The sequence below is a fragment of the Mauremys mutica genome, chromosome 11 (assembly GCF_020497125.1).
Source record: "Mauremys mutica isolate MM-2020 ecotype Southern chromosome 11, ASM2049712v1, whole genome shotgun sequence".
Taxonomy (NCBI): Eukaryota; Metazoa; Chordata; order Testudines; family Geoemydidae; genus Mauremys; species Mauremys mutica.
In genome coordinates this window covers 5,588,395-5,612,748 of record NC_059082.1, presented here as the reverse complement: position 1 = coordinate 5,612,748, position 24,354 = coordinate 5,588,395, and the positions used below count along the sequence as shown (strand labels likewise).

At 42.5% G+C, this 24,354-nt stretch overlaps 2 protein-coding genes across 4 annotated transcripts in view; one reads left to right on the top strand and one right to left on the bottom strand.

The window, feature by feature from the left end:
• The window catches only part of MAP2K1 (mitogen-activated protein kinase kinase 1), a 74,155-nt gene extending 59,847 nt beyond the window's left edge, over positions 1 to 14,308 (top strand). For all 3 annotated transcript variants that reach the window (XM_044979974.1, XM_044979972.1, XM_044979973.1), the window contains 6 exons: positions 2,610 to 2,734; positions 7,218 to 7,425; positions 7,743 to 7,807; positions 10,844 to 10,905; positions 11,930 to 11,975; positions 13,363 to 14,308. In XM_044979974.1, coding sequence (XP_044835909.1) covers positions 2,610 to 2,734; positions 7,218 to 7,425; positions 7,743 to 7,807; positions 10,844 to 10,905; positions 11,930 to 11,975; positions 13,363 to 13,476 — 620 coding nt within the window. In that variant the 3' untranslated portion in view covers positions 13,477 to 14,308. The remainder of the gene's footprint in view (positions 1 to 2,609; positions 2,735 to 7,217; positions 7,426 to 7,742; positions 7,808 to 10,843; positions 10,906 to 11,929; positions 11,976 to 13,362) is intronic.
• Positions 14,309 to 16,259: 1,951 nt separating this feature from the next.
• SNAPC5 (small nuclear RNA activating complex polypeptide 5) lies at positions 16,260 to 22,933 on the bottom strand. Its single transcript, XM_044979983.1, has 3 exons — positions 22,760 to 22,933; positions 20,856 to 20,945; positions 16,260 to 19,868 (listed from the first exon to the last, which is right to left on the bottom strand). The coding sequence occupies exons 1-3, from the start codon at positions 22,847 to 22,849 to the stop codon at positions 19,767 to 19,769; spliced, it is 282 nt and encodes a 93-aa protein (XP_044835918.1). The 5' UTR covers positions 22,850 to 22,933; the 3' UTR covers positions 16,260 to 19,766.
• Between the last annotated feature and the right edge of the window lie 1,421 nt (positions 22,934 to 24,354).

Sequence of the window (24,354 nt, the reverse complement as noted above, 5' to 3'; positions counted from 1 at the left end):
CTGGAGGTGGGGGGAAGTGTCGCTCCCTGTCACGGTGGTAGGACGGCTGGCATTGACTTGGGATGCAGCAACAGCCATCAGTCAGCACCTCCCTGTGGGCTTCTCCCCCTCCCCAGCGCTGGGAGCCTGGGCTCGGGTGGGAGGGACCAGTCGGGGTGCAGAGATTGCTCTTTCTCAGCTGCAAAAATCCCAGACATTGCCTCTTATTCGAAAAACCCACCCGGACGGAGGGTGGAGAATAAAAAAAAAAAAAAAAAAAGCGATGTCCGGGAAGACCTGGACATATGGTAACCCTGCTAACGAGTGGAATTTCAAGCTTAAAGATTTACTGCAGAGAGAGACCAGGGACATGGAGGAGATCCCTCCTACAGTCAGTGGGCAGTGACCTAGCTAAGGGGGAGGAAATCTCCTTGAGGCTCCCGTTGTGTAGAATCCCCTCAGTTGTTCTGTTGTGGAGGTGGGGTTTACCCCCGCCTGGAATTGGCTGCAAGTCTGGCCCTGAGCCCACAATGGACTCCAAGGATCTCTGCCTGCACTGAGGCCTGGCACCAGGGGAGTCATACTACCAAGGACTCCCGCAGGAGCTGTTCCCTCCCATTAGGGGAAATCTGTGTTGCAAAAAAGGCTCCCTGGTAAAGCAGTAGGTGTATTCTCTTTCCAAGGTGAACTCCATGGGGCTGGGAATGGGATGCGTCCCTGTGGATATCCTCTTGGGGCCCTATGAGGCGGGGAAGGAGACTGAGCTGTGAAGGCAGCTGAGCTCCTCTTCTCTGCACGAGGGGAGAGAGTCCTGTGTGCAGCATCCCCTCCATCTTGAGATCTTGGGGCCAGGCTGTACGTGGCCCCACATTAGGTCAGTGTGTGGATTTTCTGCGACTTAAAGCTACTGCTGAGTTCTGTGTAGTTAACGCTGGATTGATGCTACTGTAGCTGAGCTCCAGGAGCCCTGCGAGGCATTGAAAAAGCACTTCTCAGTGTGTCTGGGCATCTTCAAGTGACCTGTGCTAAAGCGGTGATGCTTGGAACCAGAAACAGCAACGAGAATTTCAAAAGGCAAACAACATTTCTGGTCTGTTTCTTTTAGAAGTAAAAAATCAATTACTTCTAAAAATATACCCTCCACCTCTGTTTCCTGGTCTGTACCTCTCTCTTCAAATCAAGTGTAACCTTTTACACAGAGCCTTCCCTGTTTTGGGGTGCTGTTAGCATCAGCTTTCCAAGATTACCCTGCTACAGACATGAACTGCACACTGACTCCTTCGAGGATGTGTTGCAAGCTGCCTGGAGTATGCTTTATATAAATTCTGAACTAAAATGTGGAAGAAAATGTGCTTGGGGTGGGAGCTGCTAAAACGTGCAGCAGAAGTGTATAAAACGGAAAAGATTCTGCTTCAAGAATGCTGTGCATACTGTGTTTGCCCAGCTTGCGGTGAAGCATCCAACTTCCTGAAAGCTATTTTAGGCTGTGTCTAATCTATCCATTTTAGGTATTTCCAAGGCCTCATCACCTGCTATCTAAGTACTGTCTGCTTGCTAATGGCACAGAGTATTTTGTATCCAGTTAAAATGCAATGTATAGAAAAGAATTTGTCAGCACAAATCTTTCCCCACCTACCTCTTGAGTAGTGCTTAGATTTGAGTGAGGAGAATATGGTAAGGAACAAGGAGTTACAGTCAGTGTGCTCTGGGGTCACAGATGCACAAACAGGAATTGTGAAAGTTCAGTTCCTCCCTCAGTCCAAACCAATTTATAATAACCTTTTAAAAAAAACAACAACCCTCATTGGTGGCATTCTTTGCAAATGTGGCTGCCTGTTTCATAAACCCTGTAATTCATTGCTAATGACTCTGGAAAAGTAGTCAAATATATTGAGAAACTTCTTATACCTACAACAAAAAGATTAAAAGAAATGCTCCCAGCACTTTAGCATGCATAAATAGTTGGTAATTAGTTGCCTAGTTACCAAAGACCTGCATTAGGTTGCTATTTAGAGAAGTAGTGCTGAATGTAAAAGCTCAACCAGTTTTTCTTCCATCTCAGGTAAACTTGATCTCAAACCAAACAAACATTTAATTTAATGCAGTGTTTCAGTATCAGAATTGGTCTCAGTTTAAAATAGCCCATTTACTTTGTTTGAGTTTATTTGCTAAAGATAAGAAATTGCTTTTTTACACACACACACAGATATTTTTTATCAGTTTGGGATGATAGGACACAGGGTTGCATTTCATTTAATGACCCAGTAAACTAAAATGTATAGATTATTAATGATTTTTTATTGAATATACCTTGGCGCAAAAAAAAGGCCATCAAACTGGAGTTCAGTTTGAAAGTACATATTAGCATGTCTGAGACCCGAATGTGAAAGTCCTCACAAGAATGTTGTAGACACTACAAAACATACATTGGAAAAACAGGCAATTCTGAATGAGATTTAAACTTAAACACAAACCTGTTGTACCTTCCAGGGAGAGGAAGGGAATCAGATTGGAAGTTAAAAGGAGAACAAAGGGAAGCACATGGTTACTCCCACCTTTCATGTTACTTTCATTGTCAAATATTCCAATTTTATATATCTATCTATTTCATCCATACATTTTTTTTCCAGATGTTAAACCATCTAACATTTTGGTAAACTCTAGAGGTGAAATCAAACTTTGTGATTTTGGTGTCAGTGGACAACTGATAGATTCAATGGCAAACTCATTTGTTGGGACGCGGTCCTACATGTCTGTAAGTACAGCTCTTTTAGCTTTGAGTTTACTATGCATTGTGGTATAGTTTTCGGTGAAATCACTACTGCTGTCACTATGGTTATTGACAATTATTACTCACTGCCTCACTGAAGTATTCAAGTATCACATCAAAGTTCAAAAATGGATTTGTTGCAATGCGTGACTGATGACTTGGAGTCTTCTGACATTGCAAAAGAGATGCTGATGCATCTGCATTGCAAAATCCAATGAGCTAATGCTTTGGGGTTTTGTGTACATGCATCTCCAAAAAAAGCGTGTAGAGTTTGTTCTCCTGACACAAGTCCTTTTCCCTATCCCACACCCCAAAATTTCTCTCAGTTGCTACAATTGCCAGCCTAGGCAGGATGCTGTCTACACAAGTGCTTCTACCATTTCTATCATAGGGTGAGTTAAACCAGTTATAGTAATGGGGAAAAGGTTCATGTAGACAAGGCTTAGTGCAGGGGTGGGCAAACTACGGCCCGTGGACCGGATTTGGCCCCTCAGCGCTTTGGATCCAGCCTGCAGCGCCGCCAGCACCACGTCCCTTCGGCCCCTGGGGGTGTGTGTGGGGGGCAGAGGGCTCCATGCGTTGCCCTTGCCTCCAGGCACTGCCCTCCGCAGCTCCCACTGGCTGGGAATGGGGAACCGCGGCCAATGGAATCTTCAGGGGAGGTACCTGGAGGCACAGCAAGGGCAGTGCACGCGGAGCCTCTGCCTCCCCCCCTCCCCCCGCCAGGGGCCGCAGCGCTTCTGGGAGTGGCACAGGGACGGGGCAGGCATGCAGGGAGCCTGCCCTGGCCCCGATGCACGAGGCTGCCACCCTGGAGCCGCTTGAGGTAAGCGGTGCCAGGCTGGAGCCCGAAGCCCTCCTGTACTCCACCCCCCAACTCCCTTCCCTGAGCTCCTTGCTGTACCCTGCACCCCTGTGGACCCCAACCCCCTGCCACACTCCGCACCCCTCCTGCACCCCAACCCCCTGCCCTGAGCCCCCTTGTACACCCTGCACCCCTCCTGCACCCCAACCCCCTGCCCTGAGCCCCCTTGTACACCCTGCACCCCTCCTGCACTCCAACCCCCTGCCCTGAGCGCACTCCGCACCCCTCCTCTGCCCTAATCCCTTGCCCTTAACCCCTTCCTTCACCCCACACTCCCTCCCGCACACCAACCCCCTGCCCTGGCCCTGCATACAATTTCCCCACCCAGATGTGGCCCTCAGCCCAAAAAGTTTGCCTGCCCCAGCTTAGTGGCTAGTGTGGAACTACCTTAGTGGGTGTTCTCTTCTGAAAACTAGTATTCAGGAATAAAGTGCTATTTAAAGAAGCACAGTGTATCATGTGGCAACCAGCACGAACATGAATTGTGGATCTTTCACTCTAATGTATGATGGCATTTGTCAATTTAATGCAGATTCTATTAACTCATAAAGCTAGGGCTTTCAGAGTTTCTTCAGTAGCTATGAAATTAAGGCTGGACCTAAAAACAAAGGAGGGTGGGGGGAGCTATACTTCTCATTCTACTTAGAATGGATCCTGCTTTTCAGGATACTGTCTTCTCCATTTGTCATCTGGGGTGGGTGTCAGATTAGAAGTGAACCAGCAATTTATGTTGCAAACTTGAGATTTGTGGGTGCTGTTAAACGGCAAAAAATTGTCACAGCTCCTCACTTTTTGCCCCGGGCGCTGGTGTTTTTGTTTCTATTTTTCTTCTGATCAGGAACACTTGAGGAACAAAGTGTCGCATAGCTTCAGTTTCCACTGACACGTCACTTCCACAGGTTGAAGGTATAGCTTGGTCCAACGACATTGTATTTCAGAGATCAAATCATGGTGGTGAATCTGCTTGTTCTCTGCAGTAGTGTTTGAAGTTCATTCTTTTGCAGGCAATTACTGATACTGCACAGTGTCTCTCTGAGCACTGTTTTTCAAACTATGGGCGAAAAGGCTTTGCTGGATCATGATCATTTTGCACACAACACCTGATTTTGATGTCTCACTACAGTGAGATTAACATGGAGCTATTTTCTGTCTCCTGTCCACTACATGTGGTTTTGATGCACTTAGTGCCATAAAGGTCATTTTCATGGCTACTTCCATGCTGCCGGCTACATCTCATTCATTCACTTTTGTTTTTCATCTAATAATCTAGCAAACTCTAGAATTTATCCGCCTTTGGGGTGGCTTCCTTACTGCCCAAAATCTGGTAGTTATTCTAAAAGGGCTTTGGCCCCAGCTCAGCTGGGACATTGGAGAAGGTCTAAGTATGAACTCCCAGAAATAGTGTGTGGTTTAATAAAATACCAGTTACACTTGTCATAGTGGTTCAAAGTTGTCATTGGTTAAAGGGTTTAATGGCTATAGACCACTCTGACATCCTATAGGAATATGAGACTGTAAACTCAGTTTTCGAGGTATGAGTGCCTAAATGTGTTCATTCGAGTCTTTGCTCTTCTGGAGAACTTAAGGCTCAATAAAGAGGGGGGGAAAAGGGCAAATGACATTTTGTATTGAGCCTTCTCAAAGAAAAACATGTATGGGAACCATGTGGACTAATTTTATACACTAAAACGACAAGAGGGAGAGTGTTTTCAGTCTTTACCACTGTTTTGGTTTTTTTTGGCCACACAATACTAATAAAGCAAGTGCAGTAACTGACTGTATATTTCAGTCTGTGTTTGCATTTTATACACTGTTCGCATGGACATCCTGAGAACCTTTTCAAGTGATTTTTGTTGGAATGGCTGGACTAGTTAGTGTGACTATACCTGAAATACATGTTTCATTTCCCCCAATGTATGATTCAATTTTAAAAAACAAAACCATATTTTTAGTTGATGTGTCATCTGTTAGAGAGGCTCTGACCTACATGCTTCCCACTTGCTGAAAGGGTAGGTTGGCATGAGTGTGTATACCATATATACTGCATTTTTCATCTACATGAGATTTTTTTCTCTTTGTCCCTTCTGTGCTCTAAGCTTTCCTAAGCAGAACACAATCCCGATAATGTTTCAAAACCATTCAGATGTTGAAATGTATGTGCCCATCCCACATGGAAACTATTTGAAATATTTTCCTACATTGTTTTTACACTCGTCAATAAAGCACTCCAGGAAACCTACACACTACATTTTACAAGCCGAACATATGTTTGAATAGGACAGACTCTCTCTTTTGAAAAACCTTTCAAATAATTTAAATGTTTTCTTCAGAAGTAAAATAAGTATTTTGAAAAAGAAACATCTGAAATTGGAATTTATTGTTGAGTAATAAGTACATTCTCCACAGTGATAAGGTTTTCCTTTTATTTAAAAAAACTTAGTTGAGTCATTGAAATTGTATAAGAACAAATATTTTTAAATAGTATTTTAATACTCATGAACAAATGCTAACTGTTTGCTTATTCATTAACTACAGGAGCTGTGGTATATTTCACCTCTCCTGAGTCATGCTATACAGCCCACAGTTGGCAAGTTACTCCTTTGAAATACAGTAAATAGATACACACCGATGTGTTCAAGCCCCAGTTTCATTGTGTCACAGGAAAGTTGGCCTTTTGAGGGGTTCAGTGTCCAGCTTCTGTTCTGTGCCTAGTTTCTGCCCAGAACAGAGTCATTCTGGGACTGGGTATGGGAACTGTGGGCTATGCAACAGTGCAATGGAAAGCCAAGTGGAATTTAAGGCTTTTGCAAAATGCACTACTGCACAGTCTACATTTTTCGTGTGCCCTGGAGAGCTAAGGCAGGGGAGGTAATATCCTTGATTGGACCAATTTCTGTTGGTGATAGTGACAAGTTTTTGAGCTTACCACAGAGCTCTTCTTCAGGCTTGGAGAGTTGTCCGTCTCAGATTGCCTGTCTTCCGGACAGAACTCTGACGTAGGTAGAGGCTGGACCTTGAACCTCCTTAAAAGGCCAGCTTGCCTTGTGACATTTAGAAAATCTTTAAAGTTTCCCCCTTTCTTTCTTTCTTTCTTTCTTTCGGAAAGGAGTGAATCCTTGATTGCCCCAAAATAACTTCTATTTTCTTATTTTTTCAATTTACATGTGAGTTCTAGCAATGGATTCTATTGCAATACTAAGATACTAGCTCAAACACTAGTATTTTCTGTTGCAAAAAGTAGTAAATCACCATTAACAAAATGTTTTAAATACTTCATTAAAGGTAAACGTCTATAAATTTAACTGAATTGGGTATCTGAGTTGTGCTACTGACAGTTAGTGATTCAATTCAATGTTTATTTTTAAATTGTAATGATGGTCTTTAATTGTTAAAGATCAAAGTACCTGAGGTTTATGGAACTGATGAGAGTTCAGATTCCAGACACTTTTAAAAAGTCAGTTATGGACTCCTTGACAGCCATAATGATTTTTTAAAAAGTCATATTCATATGCTCACGTGTTTATTTTATCCATCACTCTTTCCAGGTTATTGCAGTGTGTGGTTTTCTTACCTCTTACAATGTTTTGGCTTTTCTTTTCGTAGCCGGAAAGACTCCAAGGTACTCATTATTCAGTGCAGTCAGACATCTGGAGTATGGGATTGTCACTGGTAGAAATGGCCATTGGCAGATACCCAATTCCCCCTCCTGATTCCAAGGAGCTGGAGCTGATGTTTGGCTGCCCTGTGGAGGGAGATTCTCCAGTTTCTGAGACTTCACCCAGGCAAAGAACACCTGGCCGACCAATGAGCTGTAAGTGACTGATGCAGTATAGCATGTGAAAGCTGGATGGGGTTGATGGGAGCAATACATAGCCCAAAGGTAGGGTGAGGGGGTGGGGAGAAGAGGGAAAGCCGGATTCACGCTGTCTCCTTCCAGCTTCATGGAGATCCCAGAAAGAAGCTATTAGAAATTTGCTGCCTTTGTTCAACAGAGCTGTGCCTGTACCCTTCCCCAATGGGACAGTGTGTTTGAAAGAGCAAAACCGTAGTATTGTCAGACTGAATGTATTTCTACCTTATTTTACAAACAGTCTGGTTTATTTTTCAAAATATATCATCCATTTGTAGCCTATGGACCAGACAGCAGGCCTCCAATGGCAATCTTTGAACTTCTGGACTACATCGTCAATGAGGTAAACAGCTGTTTACATCTATCGGAACTCCCTTTTAAACTGTTAATTCAAGATTTTGGGGTCCATATTTAAGGTTGGTTTTTTTTGTTTAGTGTATATTGTAAGCCAAGCTTCTTAGCTCATCCCTGGTGCAAATGCACTGGCTTGAATGAAGTTATTAGAGCCCCGTGTAGATACAAAATTTGTATCAGCATCCGATCCACAATCCGCAAAAATGGTCTGCAGATATCCACGGATATAAAGCTGATATCCATGGATTTGCAGGGCTCTAGAAGTTACACCTGGGATAAATTTGGTGTAATCTATTGTAACCGAAGATTAGCCTTTAAATAGGTCTGTGGCTTTCCAATGACACATGTAGTTAGGAGAGAGGATGGCAAAGAGTAATATCAAGTGCCTGCATAACTATCCCTGTCTTTGTTTTACCGCTATAATTGTTCTCTCTCTAAAATAGAGTTTAGTTACAACATTAGATTGTGTCAATTTTGAAGTGTGGTTTTGTGTTTTAGGACAAAAATGCCTGTTAAAACTCGTTACCAAGATTTTCACTGAATTCCCCAACTACAGCTAAACTCTCATAATTCCAGTGCTTGTATCTTCATTGTATCTTCTTCTATGTGCTGGCAAGGGCTGACCTGCCATAAAGAACAAGAGAAATCCCAGTACCAAGGGATCAACAAACTACTAACTACCAAAGTCAAAGAAATTAAATATGATGACTGGTGATTCATGTATAGGCATTTCTAGGACACTCATAATTACCAGTCAGCATTGATGTTTGGTTCTTCTTGAGTACTAGATTTTACCTGGGTTACTGTTATGCTACTGCAGGGGTTCTCAAACTGGGGGTTGGGACCCCTCAGGAGGTCGTGAGGTTATTACATGGGGGGTCGCGAGCTGTCAGCTTCCACCCCAAACCCCGCTTTGCCTCCAGCATTTATAATGGTGTTAAATTAAAAACACATTTTTATATCTTTATAAGGGGGGGGGGTCACACTCAGAGGCTTGCTATGTGAAAGGGGTCATCAGTACAAAAGTTTGAGAACTACTGGGCTACAGCATCTGTTTCTAAAAGACAGAACTTCTCTCATGCTCTTATTTCAGAGAGCTTTACAATACCTCTCCTTGGGTCAGTCGAGCAGACTTAACACTGGGTGTCATTGCAGAATCTTACGCTTTGGACTGAAAATGAGGATGTTAAAACATCAAGGCTGATATTTTGCTTCAGCTCTTATTCCTAGCTGCATTGAGTCTTCAGACACTGGGATAGAGAGTGGCATTATTATGGATACAAATGAATGTGTATGTGTGTACACACTTGTATTTTCATCATCCTCACATAAAATGCCTTCTGTCTTTTACTGATGTTTCATGTTTGTAATCCATTAGCTATAGATATAAAAAAGTTTCAAAATCTGACTTGCTGCCAAGTCCATGACCCCTGCAAACACGTCTCATTCCATAGTAAATGTGTGCACACGCATTGCCATGGAAACTCTAAGTATATGTTTTTATTCTTGAAATACAGCTGGTTTTGGCTTACGTAATACATTAAGGCCCTGACTGTGCATAAGAGTAGGCCCATTGAGTTCAATAGGGCTACTCATGTGCATTAAGTTACTCACTAGTGTAAGTGTGTAGATTTAACTCTAATCCAGACGTTAACAACATGGAGGAGAAAGCACTGTCTACCCACCTTTATATAAAATAACTCTTGTCTTACCAAAATGCTTGGATTTTAGCTAAAGATTTTTAATTCAGAACTGACTGTACTAATTCCCTGTGGCAGGATATTTAAATTAGGCTAGAAATGTTATGCAAATAAAGATATGTAAATGGCCTCTCCCCGTACCCCCACTAGAGGATGGCGATACAAATCGAATTAGACAGTACACAGTTGCTGTAAGGCTGCTTGAAGCCCTCATTGTTGGCAGCTATACATAGAAACATTAACGTGAGCTGTGCATGGTGCTTAACAGCATCTGGGTCCGTCGTCAGCAGGTAAAATTTCCAGAGAAGGGAACTGCGGTGCGGAGCATATAACTAACATGGCGACATTACAGTGTTCATTTGTAGCTTTCTGAAAACAGACTCTTCCTTCTGTTTAGTAATGCAGGTGGGAGTGCTGCTTTCTTCTTTGAATAAAGACACTCAATAAGTTAAGATTGGACTATAGCATTGAATCACTGCCTATCATTAGGGACAGCTGGGAGTAGCCCCACCCTAGCGAGAGACTCAGGAAGCCTCTAGTTAAATGTGTCACATGGACTCATCCTAGGCAGGGTTAGAAAACACAGAACTTAAAATGGCAGCATCTTGTCTACCTGAGCGCTCCTTATTTGGCTGCCATCGGCAGAGCTGTACCAGCTGTGGCAACAGCAGGAAATGTGAGGGAAGAATCCTAGTGTAAGCAGGTGCAACTTGCATTCCCTTCTGCAGCCAGTCAGATCTGCTGGCCATTGTGGACTTGGGGTGGAGCTTTGGCCCCACCTCCTCTGCAGAGACTAGTGCATGAAGCAACACTAGCCCTCAGAGTTCATGGATTCACGGAGCACAATGACTCCACTGTACTGGGTCACAAAGTGGAGAAGCTCTTTTCCTCTTCGCCTGCGCTCTCACAGGAGGTGGGAAAAACTTCTCTCTAAATGTTCAAATGGAGAGTGTCCCAGTTTGTATAATACACAATATGGTAACATTTCCCCTTAAGCCAGCTGTCCCCTGAGCACCTATAGTTCAGCCATTGCTAATGCCATTCCAAAAATTGGCCAGTGTTGATTGTAAAGTGTAGTAGGATAGCAGGTTTCCTCTCTGAAATCACGTGTCCGTGTATTTAATCTCCACTGGTCAGAAAGCAAGAGTCATCTGGTCCTTGCTCCAATGCCTCAGCCGTGAAGGACAGCACAGATAGTGTTGCGGTTACACCGCTGGGCCCAACAAGCTACATACAGACTTGTAACACACAACTAATCAACTCCTTGAGATGTAAGAGCATCACTCATTCCTTTTGCGTTAATCTACCATTGATTTCATTTCCAGCCTCCTCCAAAATTGCCCAGTGGTGTTTTCAGTCCTGAATTTCAAGATTTTGTCAACAAATGGTGAGTGTTTTATGAGGTGATTAAGCTTCCAGGGGACCATATGTGGGACATCAGTTTTGCTTTTAGTCAGAAAATGTATTTGCTTCAAAAGGATCCTAAAGCTAAGAGAGTAGTTCTTTCTTCAAATGTGAACGCTGCTACTTTGTGAAGCTGTGGACAAATGTTTTCACATAGTCAGGACTCAGTGGTCTTTATGTAATGTCAACTGCAAAAGGGAATACGGTACAAACTTGGGGCCTGATCCTGTACACTCTTACTGCTGGGTGTAGTGCTTACAGCCATAATTATTTACACTAGAACTTTCCCCAGTTATGCAAAATTTGTGTTCCCTGTGGGTACTCCAATAATCAAACTTGTAGCAAACTGGGTGTTTTCTGTGTGGATTCATTTCCTATGGAAATTTTACACCTGAAAAATTGTTTAATTTTTAACTTGTATTTAACAACCCCAGAATCTTATTTCTTGGTTCTTAGGGCTGAAGTGTCTTGACTAACTGGAGCTGCAGCATTTTCAGCTCCCAAGGGGAGTAGGGGACATTGACACAACACAACAGTGCCACCAGCTCCTTCCAGCTGGGAGGCTCAAAAGGGGTCCCCCCTTGGTCAGAAGGATGATGTTGCGGGAAGGGATTTTCAGGCGTGGAAACATCCATATTTTGCAGACTGAAAATTGTTTAACACAGAAATCCCAGGAATCCTTGCCAGTTGGGTTCCTGTCATGTATTCCTGCCCCCACAAGACCACACATAAGCACAAGGACCAGGATAATTTCATATATGAAGTTACAGCCTAGAGTGAATTTTACTACCCATTTATGAACACCTAAAAAAACGGTAACTGCTTAGACCCATAAATGTATAATCAGTGGGAATTGCACCACTATAATGCTTAGGGGTGCAATAAGAAAAACTCACCTAGGACACTGAAAAATTGTTCAGCACAACCTGCTGGTAAAGCCTGTCCTTGACCAGAGAAAATTACTCAATACCTTTGACATTTTCTATTAACATTTTATGTTTTCTTAGCTTAATAAAAAATCCAGCCGAGAGAGCAGATTTGAAGCAACTCATGGTGAGTAAAAGCTCTTTGCTCAGTTAAGAGATTCTGGTCCTTATTAAATAACCCAGTACTGTAGCTCTGAGGTTTGGTCCTTCAGAAGAGCCCAGGTAGAATTCTGAGCTCACCTAAGCAGAGGGAGGCAAACATTGGTGTAAGCCATTTCTTCACTTGTTGTGACCCTGTGGCCAGTAGGGCACCAAACTGGCTCCTAGCACAAATTAGTTCGAAGAGTCTCCTAAGGAAAATTCTGCCAACCTGGATTTGGTGGATGGCATCAGGCTCCAGCTCTGTTCCTTCCTGCCCTAAGAACAGCCTCCCCACCTCCTTGGCCAGGAAGAGTTGACATAAAAGGTGGCTATTTCAGGATCCTCCCTCACTGCAAGAATCCTCAACTACCCTACAAAGGCAGCTTTAAGGTCACTGCACTATTCTAGTGGGTCACTGCGACCTTAGCAGGACTGAGGATCCAGCAGTTTTAGGTCCTTAATTTGGGTGATGATAGGTCCTGTCATTTTTTTAAAACCAGTATCTTAATAGAAACATCTTTCTGATATTAATTACAAGGACAGATTATTTACCTCTTAAACTTCCCTTTCACTATTTAAATGAGCTGCAAACAGAATGGTCTTTGCTTTAATTTAGTAATTAACCAATATATTTAATAAATTTATCTTCAGAGGAAGAGACAGTAAGTCCATGTTCCTTTACTGTGGCTGGTCATTATCTCCTGGAACATCTTGGACTGTTTTGGAGGAACATCCAGCTTCCCTTTTTTTACCAGAGTATTTTTAGAAGAGCTAACATCAAGGATGTAGCGAATTTGCAGCACATGGTCCCTAATCCTGCAAATTACTCTGCTTGGGCAGACTCCATTCACTTCATGCAAAGTAACTTGCAAGATCAGGGCCTCAGTCTGCAGCAGAAAGGGAAGATGAATTATGACTTCCTCTCTCCCAACCGTAAATCATGGATGTGAAGAGGTAACAGGATAATTTCCATCACTTAATTTAGCAGAAATGTAGCACTATGTATGAAGGCATAATACTTAGTGCATTGTATGATACCTATCTTGGATAATTGTGACTCAAACGTACTGCATACTAAGGTGATTCTTTGTAATCAAACAATTATACATGTCACATGACAGTTCTTCGAGAATGTTTTGCAACACATATTGCTTCATTATACTAGCGTAGAAGATCTAAAAAATGAAATGAACTAATCTGTTCTCATCAAATCATGTTGAGTACAATGCAAAATAAAAGGACAAACATGAATGGTGAAAGTAAATTAGACTAAGTTTTATTTCCGTGTTAATTATTTTTAATGTTTAACTGTTTGTCTGCGTCCCCTTATCTTGTTCTTTAGCTCATTCTTTCTTTCCATCTCTATATTATAGATTCATGTTTTCATTAAGAGATCTGAAGCTGAGGAAGTGGATTTTGCAGGATGGCTTTGTTCGACTATAGGTCTCAACCAGCCTAGTACACCCACGCATGCTGCTGGAATTTGAATATTGACAGCAAATCTTGTACTGTACATCTGTTAAAACAATGCTATTTTGGTCTCATTTCTCAAGCTTGTATCTGTTCAAATATGTATTTCACCTCTTAAGGAAGGAAGTCTGTTCTAGCATGTGCCAAATCCTGTTTGTTTTAAATTTGTCCTAAATTAATTGGTGTATTGGATTACTTTTACTGACCAAAATGTTTGAGATGTTGAAATTATAGTGCTTGCTGATTAAGTGAACTTGGATTTTTTTTGTAATGGAAATCTCACTGGGGGTACTTAGACCTCAAACAATCTGGGACTATCAGGATTCCTTGCAAGTTGGTGGTACTGTACTTCAATCATGCTTATCTAGTCTCCCATACAAGGTTGTGAGAGATCCTCCTAAACAATATTTGTCAAGCATGCTTTCGCTGTTATCAAAATGTGCATCTCAAAGTTAGTCATAATGGTTCTGATTTTGCTTTTGTGTAGAGAACTCTTCCCGGTTAAAAGGGCAAGAGTCCTGTATTGCCATGAAACACAAGGTATCATGACTACTTTTAGACTTCTGTTTATATTTCTATATTTATTTTTAAATGTACTGTCATACTTGGGATTGTTTAGTAGTATATGTCTCCTTTAATTGGTATTTTTTAAAAAGTAGCTTTTTTTGAATGTCCTATAGACTCAAGAGCTAAAAGTGCATCAGACTTGCTTCCTTTTAACCCAACTAAAGAAGACTTATGACAACTGTGTGTATAGTGTCTAAAATGTATGAAAATCCTTTTAATTACTTATTCTTTCAGATGGTTAGCAGTTTAATCTCTTATACTAATAAATATATTATCAAGTAACTTTAGAGGATGGGTATTTTTAAATTTTTCAGTGTAAGTTGGGAGTAATTGGAATTTAACTGACACCACGCAGGGCGGGTGCACACAAAATGAAACAGCTGTTTAAATATGTTCAGGAAATAAGCACCTGTTTGATACTATTGTGTTACATAAACTCCTTCCAATTACCATAAGCGCACATAGGCCTTTTCTCCTGACTTTTCTCTGTCTCATGTTGAAGTGAACTGGAATCCAATCCTCTCTTTTCAACATAGATAATGCACTCACCTGGGTCAGCTTGAAAAAGGAGTTCAATACTAGCCTCTCTCTAACAGCATCACACATCCTGTTTCTGAACAGAGCACTCTTTTCTTACACATTAGGTAGAGGCTCAGGCCTTCAGTTTACATTTTGTCTCTAGCGCTGTGCTGAAACCATTGCCTGTGTTTTAGTGCCAATGTGCACCGTAAGAAGTGTTGTTTACTCCTTCTCATAAGAACTATGGGTCACTACATGACATTAATAGGCAACAGGTTTAAAACAAACATTTCTTCACAACACTCAGCCTTCACAACATCAGCCACAGAGTGCCACAGGTTGACTAAGACTATAACTAGATAAGTTCATGGAGGATAGGTCCATCAGTGGTTATTAGCCAGGATGGGTATGTGGTGTCCCTAGCCTCCGTTTGCCAGAAACTTGGAATGGATCACTTGATTACCTGTTCAGTTATTCCCTCAGAAGCAGCTGGCATTGGCCACTGTCAGAAGACAGGATACTGGGCTAGATGGACCATTGGTCTGACCCAATATGGCTATTCTTATAATCACATGTTCCTGTTGGTGCAATTTGCACCTGCTGTGTGAAATCAGATGCTGGTTCAATTTTAGCATCTGATAGGTAGGTTGTATTAACAGTGTCCCCTCTCATTCTGCCTGCTCCTGTGGGAGATGAGGGACTTTGTTTCTGCCCTTCCTTAGCTGGTGTTGTTAGGTGCTATTTTGCAAGTGTTGTCCAGGAGTCTGATGTGTACCTTGACCCTGTACTGTACACGCTTTACTGAACTCTCCCAAATTATGTAGCATGAACCCTGCATATGTGAGACTGGTGTGAGGAAAAAAAATTCTGTGTACACAAGTAGACTCACTAACTGAATCATCAGAAAACAAATAATGGACATTTGAGGGCACCATTTCCCATTGTCAACTGAGTTTAAGAAGCCAGTTTTGACTGCTAAAAGCAGTCCCTACACCCCATTATGTTTTGTGAGGATTGTTGCATGTTTAATATTTGCTCAGCTGTTTTAAAAATGTCCTTTTTCCAGAGGAAACTGTGTAGCCCTTTCTATTAGCGTCTGGTGCTATTCAGTGAGAGAGCATTCTGCAGAAAGACAGCAAAAAACAAAACAAAAACACCACCAAAAACCAAGTGATTGGGAAATCTTATAAAAACAGAGATTTCTAGAGCTTTCTGGTTCCAGCTGGGCCAAAAATACTCAAGACAGCCTTTCTTGTGGTAATCTCACATTCTGTCTCAGCAGCAACCCAGAAGTGCAGAGGCAAGTGAATTTAAAGATCACCCACACTTACAAACATTTGAGAGAGGTTTGTTAAGAGGAATGGGAAAAGATCTGAATCACTGTTTACCTTATCTGAACCTGTTTGGCCATTTGGACTCTTATCAAGGAATGATAGGGATAGAATAGGTATAAGATCAGTAATAACTTTCCCTAGAAGCAATTTTAAGAACAGCATACACGCTCTTTCAAATTAATTTTACCTTTAAAAAACACATTGAAAAGTAGAAAACCTTTTGCAGTATACAAGACATCCTATGCTTATGCTTGGAAAGATTAGACTTTTTTCATGGTAAGTGTCAAACAATTTCACTCTACACACACATGAAAAAATATTTCCATTGATAATAAAAATTTAGACAGGCAAAGTAAGAAAAATGCTGCTTGAGAACTTAGTTTGATTTAAGGATATTTAATTTGTGTATTTTGACATGTGATGTTCACAATCTGTTTTAACAGTTATAAAGCTTTAACTTTTTGAATCTCAATGTCTACTGTCATTCAATAATTGTCTAACCCCTGCCTTATAATTTCCTTCAACTGAAAATGTAAATAGATAAAAATAGGAAAAACTTCTTAAATAAACATCTGTTGAAATTATTTTAAAAATTGAATCCTGCCAACCCTACCTAGGCTTATGGTAAAAGCACCGACAGCTTTTGACCAAGCTCTTATACACCTAGGCTGAAGGTTGGAAGAGTATCAATCCCATGGGGTTTTAAAAGCAAAGAACCAAACTAAAATTGGATCCCATTCTTGATATTACTCTGTCAGATAATTGTAGTTATGAACACCAAGTAATCCAGTACTGTCCATCTAGGGCCCAGTCAACACTGGCTGAATCAGTTAAACTCATTTTAGATATGAATACTGTTCTATCCCGTTCAAGTTTGTCACCCTCATCATCAAGTATCTGAGCACCTTCCATGTATATTACATCTAAAATAAGCCCTGTGTGATTTATTCTGTCTCAGCAAAGAAAATACTCAGCATTTTTTTTTTTAAAGTTAGACTTTCTTTTGTATTAGTGAAGGCAAGGAAAAGTCTGCTTTGGCCTTAGAATGGAAAGTGGTGAGGTTTCTGATGGGGTAGGTCCAGTAGGAGTTCATTCAGCAATCTTTGGCTGGCCCCCATGAAAGCGCTACTTCCTGAACAGATAACCTTTACCCTCACTGGAGACACTTACATTGTGACTGAGGAGCAAAGATGTTGAACACAATCCTTGTCCTGGAATGATGACTGACAATATTTCTTGGGGAGCCAGTGTAGAGAGCTGAGGGCAAGTTTGATGTGCTCACAGTAGCTGCACTGCTGTATTTTGTAATAGTTGGAGTTTCCTGCAGGCTGATTGCTTCATGTCCACATACGGTAGTTTGTATTGCTGTAGCCCAGCTGGTAGGTGACCAATGCAGATATTATTGAGGGCAGGTAATCCACCACCAGAAGAAGATGGAGACGTTTAAACAGCTGGGCACGATAGCAAGCAACTCTTTCTAAGGAAGAGCTTAGCATCAGCAAGGAATCCAGGAGCACTCCTAAATTGCAAACTGACGTGATCAACTGTGGATATGTATCATTAACCAAAGGAGACTGGACAGTGGCTGCAAACTCAGTGCTTTCCTCTGACATCAGCATCACGTGTCTTGCCTGGATTCAGCTTCAACCAGCTTTTGTTCAGCCATGAGCTGGTCTCATCCAATCACTAACTTACTGAAAGTGGCATTGTTGTACATTGCAGAGAGAAAGTAGAGCTGTGTTCATCTGCATATTGTGTACATGGACTGTATTGCCAACATTGAGTAGAAGTCTACAAAGCATTGATCCTTGGATGATACTCAAAGTAAGGCATCTGGTGGCAAAGGAGCAGCTTTTCCATCACTAGGGCTTTGAGCCAATGCTTTCAGAAAGGACTCAAACCATTCTACCACGTTGCCCAGGACTCCTGCCATCTACCTGAGTTTCTCATGCTTAGCAAGATCAAATGCTGCAGAAGGAGGATGGCAGTCTGCCTCCATCCATCAACAGCAGATCAGCCATCAGTACTGCTAATGATGTATCCATCCACTCGCCTGGCTCAAATCCAAACCCTTTGGTCCCACAGTACAAACCATGTTTAAATGGAGTTTAAAAGCTGTTCAGGCTAAGGTCCTGTCTCCACTAGAAAACTATACCATATGTACACTAGTAGTGGCCCAGAACTCTCAGAACACGTAAATCCTATTTTGCTAACGCTTATCCACACATCCAGCAGCATGTTAGCCACTTCAAGTGCATATGGCCTCAGTGGAACAGTGGCAGGAGGCCTACTTGTAGCATGCAAGCTAATTTGCTTGTGTTTCTTGTCTACATTAGCACTACAACTTTAAAAGCAAGCATAGGCTAAGAACAAGTGTTATTTAGACTTCATCAGGGCAAGGTTAACATGGTATAAAGTATGCCTTTACACACACTTGCTACCGTTTTAGACACTCAGCCAACAATAACATGCCAAAATTGTCCAGAATAGGTGAGGCCTAAGGCTAACTGTTACAGAACATGTTTTGCCTTGAGTTTAGGCAAGAGAAAGGAGGGCAACAAGCTGTCGCTGTCTCAAGATATAAGGGGAAAGAGTCGGATCAAGTGCCAGCAAATATACTCACCTCTACAAAACAAAGGAATGACACAGGTCGTGTCCCGCTACCCTTACAAACTACTTGTGCAAGAGTATACACTTTTCAAAAACAATCCCTTTATTCTGACATTCTAACCTAAACTTGGGACATATGTGGCCCAGAAACGTTCTGCCTAGCCTCCCCCAGCTCTAATGAGTTTGGGGAAAAGCCTGCAAATCATTCTCCTATACAAGATTGAAACTTCAATTACACTCAGAGCCAGGCTGAACTTCAGCAACAGAAGATGATGCTATCCTTACATTCTAAAAGTTAGTTTCCATAACTACAAACCAAAGCTAAGCTTTAACCAAGAGCCCTTCCTCAAATATTTTCCTACAATCAAGGGCAGGAGCTATCTAGAAGTTGGATCATGTTTTATAACCACATCTAGGACACTGAACATATTGCAAACTTCCCCCTCCCCATTTGTTAAATAACCAAATAAATGTCATTTAACTTATCTACTAAATTTTTGTGCAGGGCTACTAGTGCTAGGGGAGACATCAACAGGAGCTTTAAAGCTTAATCCTAATCAACACTGGAATGCTTTACACACATTTTATAAACCAGATTTTTAAAATCTAGTGTATAAACATTTTATTAGTATGAGAGCTTGACAAGGATGTCTCAGTTAAGATATTACTTTTATTTTCTATTTTTAGCAGCATAACGCAAGTTTGGTTTTCTATGCCTTCTAACATCTATTTAAGGAATGATCCAAGAATCAGCTGCAGTGATTTAGTATCTGCAAGTCATCAGGAGAGGAAATGCTTTGTCTGCTGACAAGTGCAACACTAACTTATTAGTATAACATTACATGAATTCTGGAAGGGCCATCATTTTTCATTTCCTAGATCACTTTAATTTCCTAATCTCCACTTTTGTGGAATTACAGTTGGAATAGTTATTGCTTTAGTGAACTAAATTAGTTAACTACATTAACTTTTCCCACCTATATACAAACAAGTAGTAAACTACATTTTAGGCTTTAAATGTAAAAGGGATCATGCTACATATTTGTGGAACAACTTTTCATTCTTTTAACATCCAAAACAAGATTTTGACAAGCTTGTGTCATCTGTGCCACCAGTCTAACCTCACTGGAACCCTCCAAAAGTAATTTTCATTCATTTATGTAGTTCATATCTGTGTACAGCACCAAGTAGAATCTGATGGGAAGTTTTGCTTGAACAAAGGGGAATTTCCTGAGTCTAGGATAAATAACACCAGCTGTCTCCCATTTTTCCCCCCTTCAGGAGTCCGATTCATCCTCCTCTTCCTCTTCATGGTCTTGAATACTTAGCTGTAATTCAGTTTGATTGATAGCAGCCTCATTGTCCATCTGCCCAAGGGTCTGGTATAACAACAAGTTCAAGTTATCAATCAAGAGGAATAGTAATACTGAGCACTTCTATAGCATCTTCCCTCTGAGGATCTCAGTGCTAATAAAAAATTAAATAAGCTTCAGCACCTTTCAGAACCTCAACAACCTTTTTAGAGAGAGACCTTTCTGTACTGAACTCACTGAATAATAAAGCTCACTGAGCTGGTAAGCAGCAACTTCTCCACAGCATAGTTTTAACTAGTTCTAGCCTGATCATATATTTAGCAAAGAGTTACTATTTGACAATGCACCAAATTTCCATCCCCTGTAGTATCCTGGCTAAACAAAGTTACAGCAAAAGCTTTATACTTCCTTGCTTACAGCATGCTAAGCTTTACTGACTGTGAATTAAGACTGTGTAAATGTAAGGCAAGTGTTTCCCAGTCCAATTCCCAGAAACAACCTGGTGGTGTTAGGAGGAAAAGAGGGAGAAGTCATTTATTTGGTTTCTTAGCTGGTGAGTAGTGTAACAATATAACAGGGGTAGGCAACCTATGGCATGTGTGCCGAGGGCAGCACGCGAGCTGATTTTCAGTGGCATTCACATTGCCCGGGTCCTGGCCACCGATCCAAGGGGCTCTGCGTTTTAATTTAATTTTAAATGAAGCTTCTTAAACATTTTAAAAACCTTATTTACTTTACATACAACAATAGTTTAGTTATATATTATCGACTTATAGAAAGAGACCTTCTAAAAACGTTACAATGTATTACTGGCACGCGAAACCTTAAATTTGAGTGAATAAATGAAGACTCGGCACATCACTTCTGAAAGTTTGCCGACCCCTGCGATATAAGAACCCTATGTAAAATGTTTACCAGAAACTTCCTCATATAGAGTGACTCAAACAAGAACAGATAATATTTTGTTGCTTTCATATTCTTTGATACTTATGGTTCTGTGTAGTATTACATGAGAAATGAGTGAGCCTTTCAAAAGTCAAGAGTGTTCCTTACTTTTTGAGTCTCCTCTGTGATACCTGGTGGAGAGACCATTACATTCTTCTCTCTGGAGCTAATCATAGATTGAAGGGCCAGCTCTTCCACCTAGAAATAAGATATTGGAATAAATCTTCCCAGCAGTTATTTCTTTGTGCCTGTTAGCAAGATACACTCAAGTTCTATTTATTGTTTTTGAAGAGTGACAAAGTAGCCTTTTGAAGGTAAATTCCAATACATTGAACTCATAGTACCAACCGTTAAGAGCTCTTGTGATGATCTTGATGCGAACTATATAATCCTGAACATGAAGCTACACACCAGGTTCTGTATCATGTGTCTTGTGGAACAGCCCACAGCACAGGAACTATTACTAGTTAATAATACCTTTAAAATTACAAATTCTACTTTCAACACAATATGAAGAAAACAGGAAGCAAGTCTGAATATAAGCAATTCACCAAAGACTGCTACATACTGGGTGGGATACTTATACCCACTTACTGGTATTTGACAAGTCTAATCTATTTCTGATACATACAAAGAAGCATGTGAAACTGAGCAGAGCTTTGTTGCTCTGCTCGCATGCTTTTCTGAAGTTAATTTTACAATACCACATCTTTTTAAATATGGTGAGATCTAAAGGTGATAAAGTGATGGACATCACTTCTGAAAACTGTGATGCTGAAAACTCTGCACATACCAGCATGCTTCTGAAAGACATTATATCCCTTGCCGGAAATGATATATGATCAGTACATTCCCTGGGTGAATTGTCTATTAATAATTCTGTCACCTTTCTCATACCGCAGTCTTGGCATCTCACAGACAGTCACACTCTGCCTTGCAAAACTTTACGGCATTCAAACAATTGCTGCAGGAAATAGCTATGAAAAAACTGTATAGGTCATGGCAAGCTATCTCCTAAGTGCTGTAATGAAAGGAGCCTTCACTCAAATATTTTTGTCAAAGAACAAGTGCACTTAGTTAAATAATTTACGTTTTAGTATTTTGCACATATACATTTTCAGTCAAGGATCTCAAAGTCTTTTAAAAACAACTGAATTAAGCCTTACATAACCTCTGGAACAAAGACATTATCTCTACTTTAAAGATGAGGAAACTAAAGCTATAAAGCAACAAAACGATTTGTCCAAGTTTACAGAATGAATCACTTGGAAAAGAATGCTGGAGTCTTGACTCCCACGCTCCTGCTCTAACCACCAATCATGCCTCCCAATTTTTAAAGTATTTTTAGTTATTCAAGACATAAGTAAAAATCTAGCTAACTACATCAATAATGTCACTTCTTCTTTCAAACAGGATACTGTATGACAAAAATAACGAAAAGGAAAATAAAGGAATACACAAACAAGTGCAAAATAAGAAGTTTCTGCTTGGCTGTCTAAAATGTCTCTCTTCAACAGACAAGCAGAGATTATACATTGGGGGGGGGGTTAAGGTGTGATTACAGTTAGAAATCGGGATGTAAATACTTTTTTAAAAGTTGACTGTTTAAACCATTTGAAAATATTTCATTTGAAGGGTTACGGAATTGAGCCGCCGGGCCCGCCCTGGCCGGTGAAGGGCCAGCCGGCCTGCGGCGGACGGTGCTCACCGGTTAACATCTGACACCCCTAGTTAGAAGCGCGGCCGCACAGGAATAGCCCCGTGTAACGAGTCCGAGGGAAGGGGCAGACTTCGAGCCTCCTTCACCGCCACCGAGCCAGGCCAGGCCCCGCCCGCGGGCTGGGGAAGGGAGAAGGGCCGGGCTCCAGGGGCGGGGAGGGGCAGGGCCGAGAGACAGGCCTGGCGGGAGGAAGCCGGCAGCCCGCGGGCCGGGGGCGGATCCCGCTCGAAGGCCCCGAGCCAGGGCAACACGGGGGCGGGGGGAGCCGGGCCCGGGCCCGGGCCCCGCTGACCTTGAGCCGGTTGAGCTGATCGTGCAGCGCCGCCTTCACCCGGAGCAGCGTCTCCTCCTCCTTCCGCAGCTCCTGCAGGCGGCTCAGCATCCTCCCCGCGGCCCGGCCGCCTCAAGCCCCCCGGCGGCGGCGGCGGCGGCGCGTCCCTCGCCTCGCCTCGCCTCGCCCCACCCCCGGCCCCTCCAACCGCAGCCAGGCGGCGCGGGCCGATGACGCGTCCCCTGGCGAGACGCGGCTGGGAAAGGCGCCATCGTGTGTGGGCGGAAGTGCTTCGGCGGCTTCCGGCCCCCTAGGCGGGGCGGGGCGGGTCGCTAGCGCCGCCAATCAAGGTGGGCCCGCGCCTCAGGCTGAGCCGGGGCCGCGGGAGAGCCCGGCCCGGCCCGGCCCGCCGCAGGCTGCCCCCCCCCCCACCCCCGTGCACGCGCCGTCGTGTCTGCCTGAGGGAAACTGGAACCGCCACGTGCAGCTGCCAGAGGGTGTCTCGCGCCTCCCCCCTGGGGGCCGCCCCAGAGCCTGCCCCCTGCTGGGCAGAGGGGGAGGTGACCAGACAGCAAGTGTGAAATAGCGGGATGGGGGGGGGGGGGGTAATAGGCGCCTCTATAAGACACAGCCCCCAATAGCGGGACTGGCCCTATCAAGTCGGGACATCTGGTCACTTGAGGGAGAGGCCCCAGGTTCCGTCGCTGTCACGGTGGCCAGAATAGCAGCTGTCACCCAGACAGGATAGGGCCAAGCTCGCCCAGCAGCGAGCCCACCGCTACAGGCCCTTCACCCATTCACCAACCTCTATTCGAGTATTTTAAGCGGGGGTTCAGAGCCCCACTGGTTTTCAAAATGAGAGATCTTCGCTCGAGGCTGGGACAGATTGCCCAATGAAGGGGTTAGGAGGGTGGAAATCACAGTTCATGATGTGGCTGACAAAATCTAGGAAGCAGGATTTCACTGCTTCAGACACACAGGATGAATGAAAGGGATATGGTGAAGAGAGCATGGAAGGAGAGGAAAGACTCAGAGGAGAACGAAGGAAGGAAGTAATGGATGGATTGAATCAAAGCTAGTAAGCAGGTGCCTCAAACAGATAAAGATGGTAGCTGCTTGGATGATGACTCCAACCCCAGATGATCGGGTAAGGGGAAAGAGGAAGATTTTACATCATGTGTATTGACCTCAATTGTCCAGTGCAGGCTTCGCAGGGAGAATAGGCCCACTATAACCTAGGTCTGTTCGAAAACATAGGGTCTGATCAACATGGAAGGTGGTGAAAAATTTCACTTACACTGCCCACAGTCATAGGTCTACTATTTTAATGAGTGAATGATTGTCTATTCTTGTAAAGGTCAAATTAAGTCCTTTGAAAGTTCACCATTTAAATGTGTCTCATGACTGTAAAAGACTAGATGTTGAAAAAAAGGGATAGATATAAAAAACATAAGAGGCTGTGAATAACAAGGCTTTTTTAGCTTTTGTTTCTCTCCTTTAAGGCTTGAAAATGTCATAGTGATAATCAAAACACAGTGTTATACTATTGTAGAAGCTTGAGGCAGGGATATTAAGATATTTACAAACATCTTGCCTTGGAAAGTGAGGGATTTGTT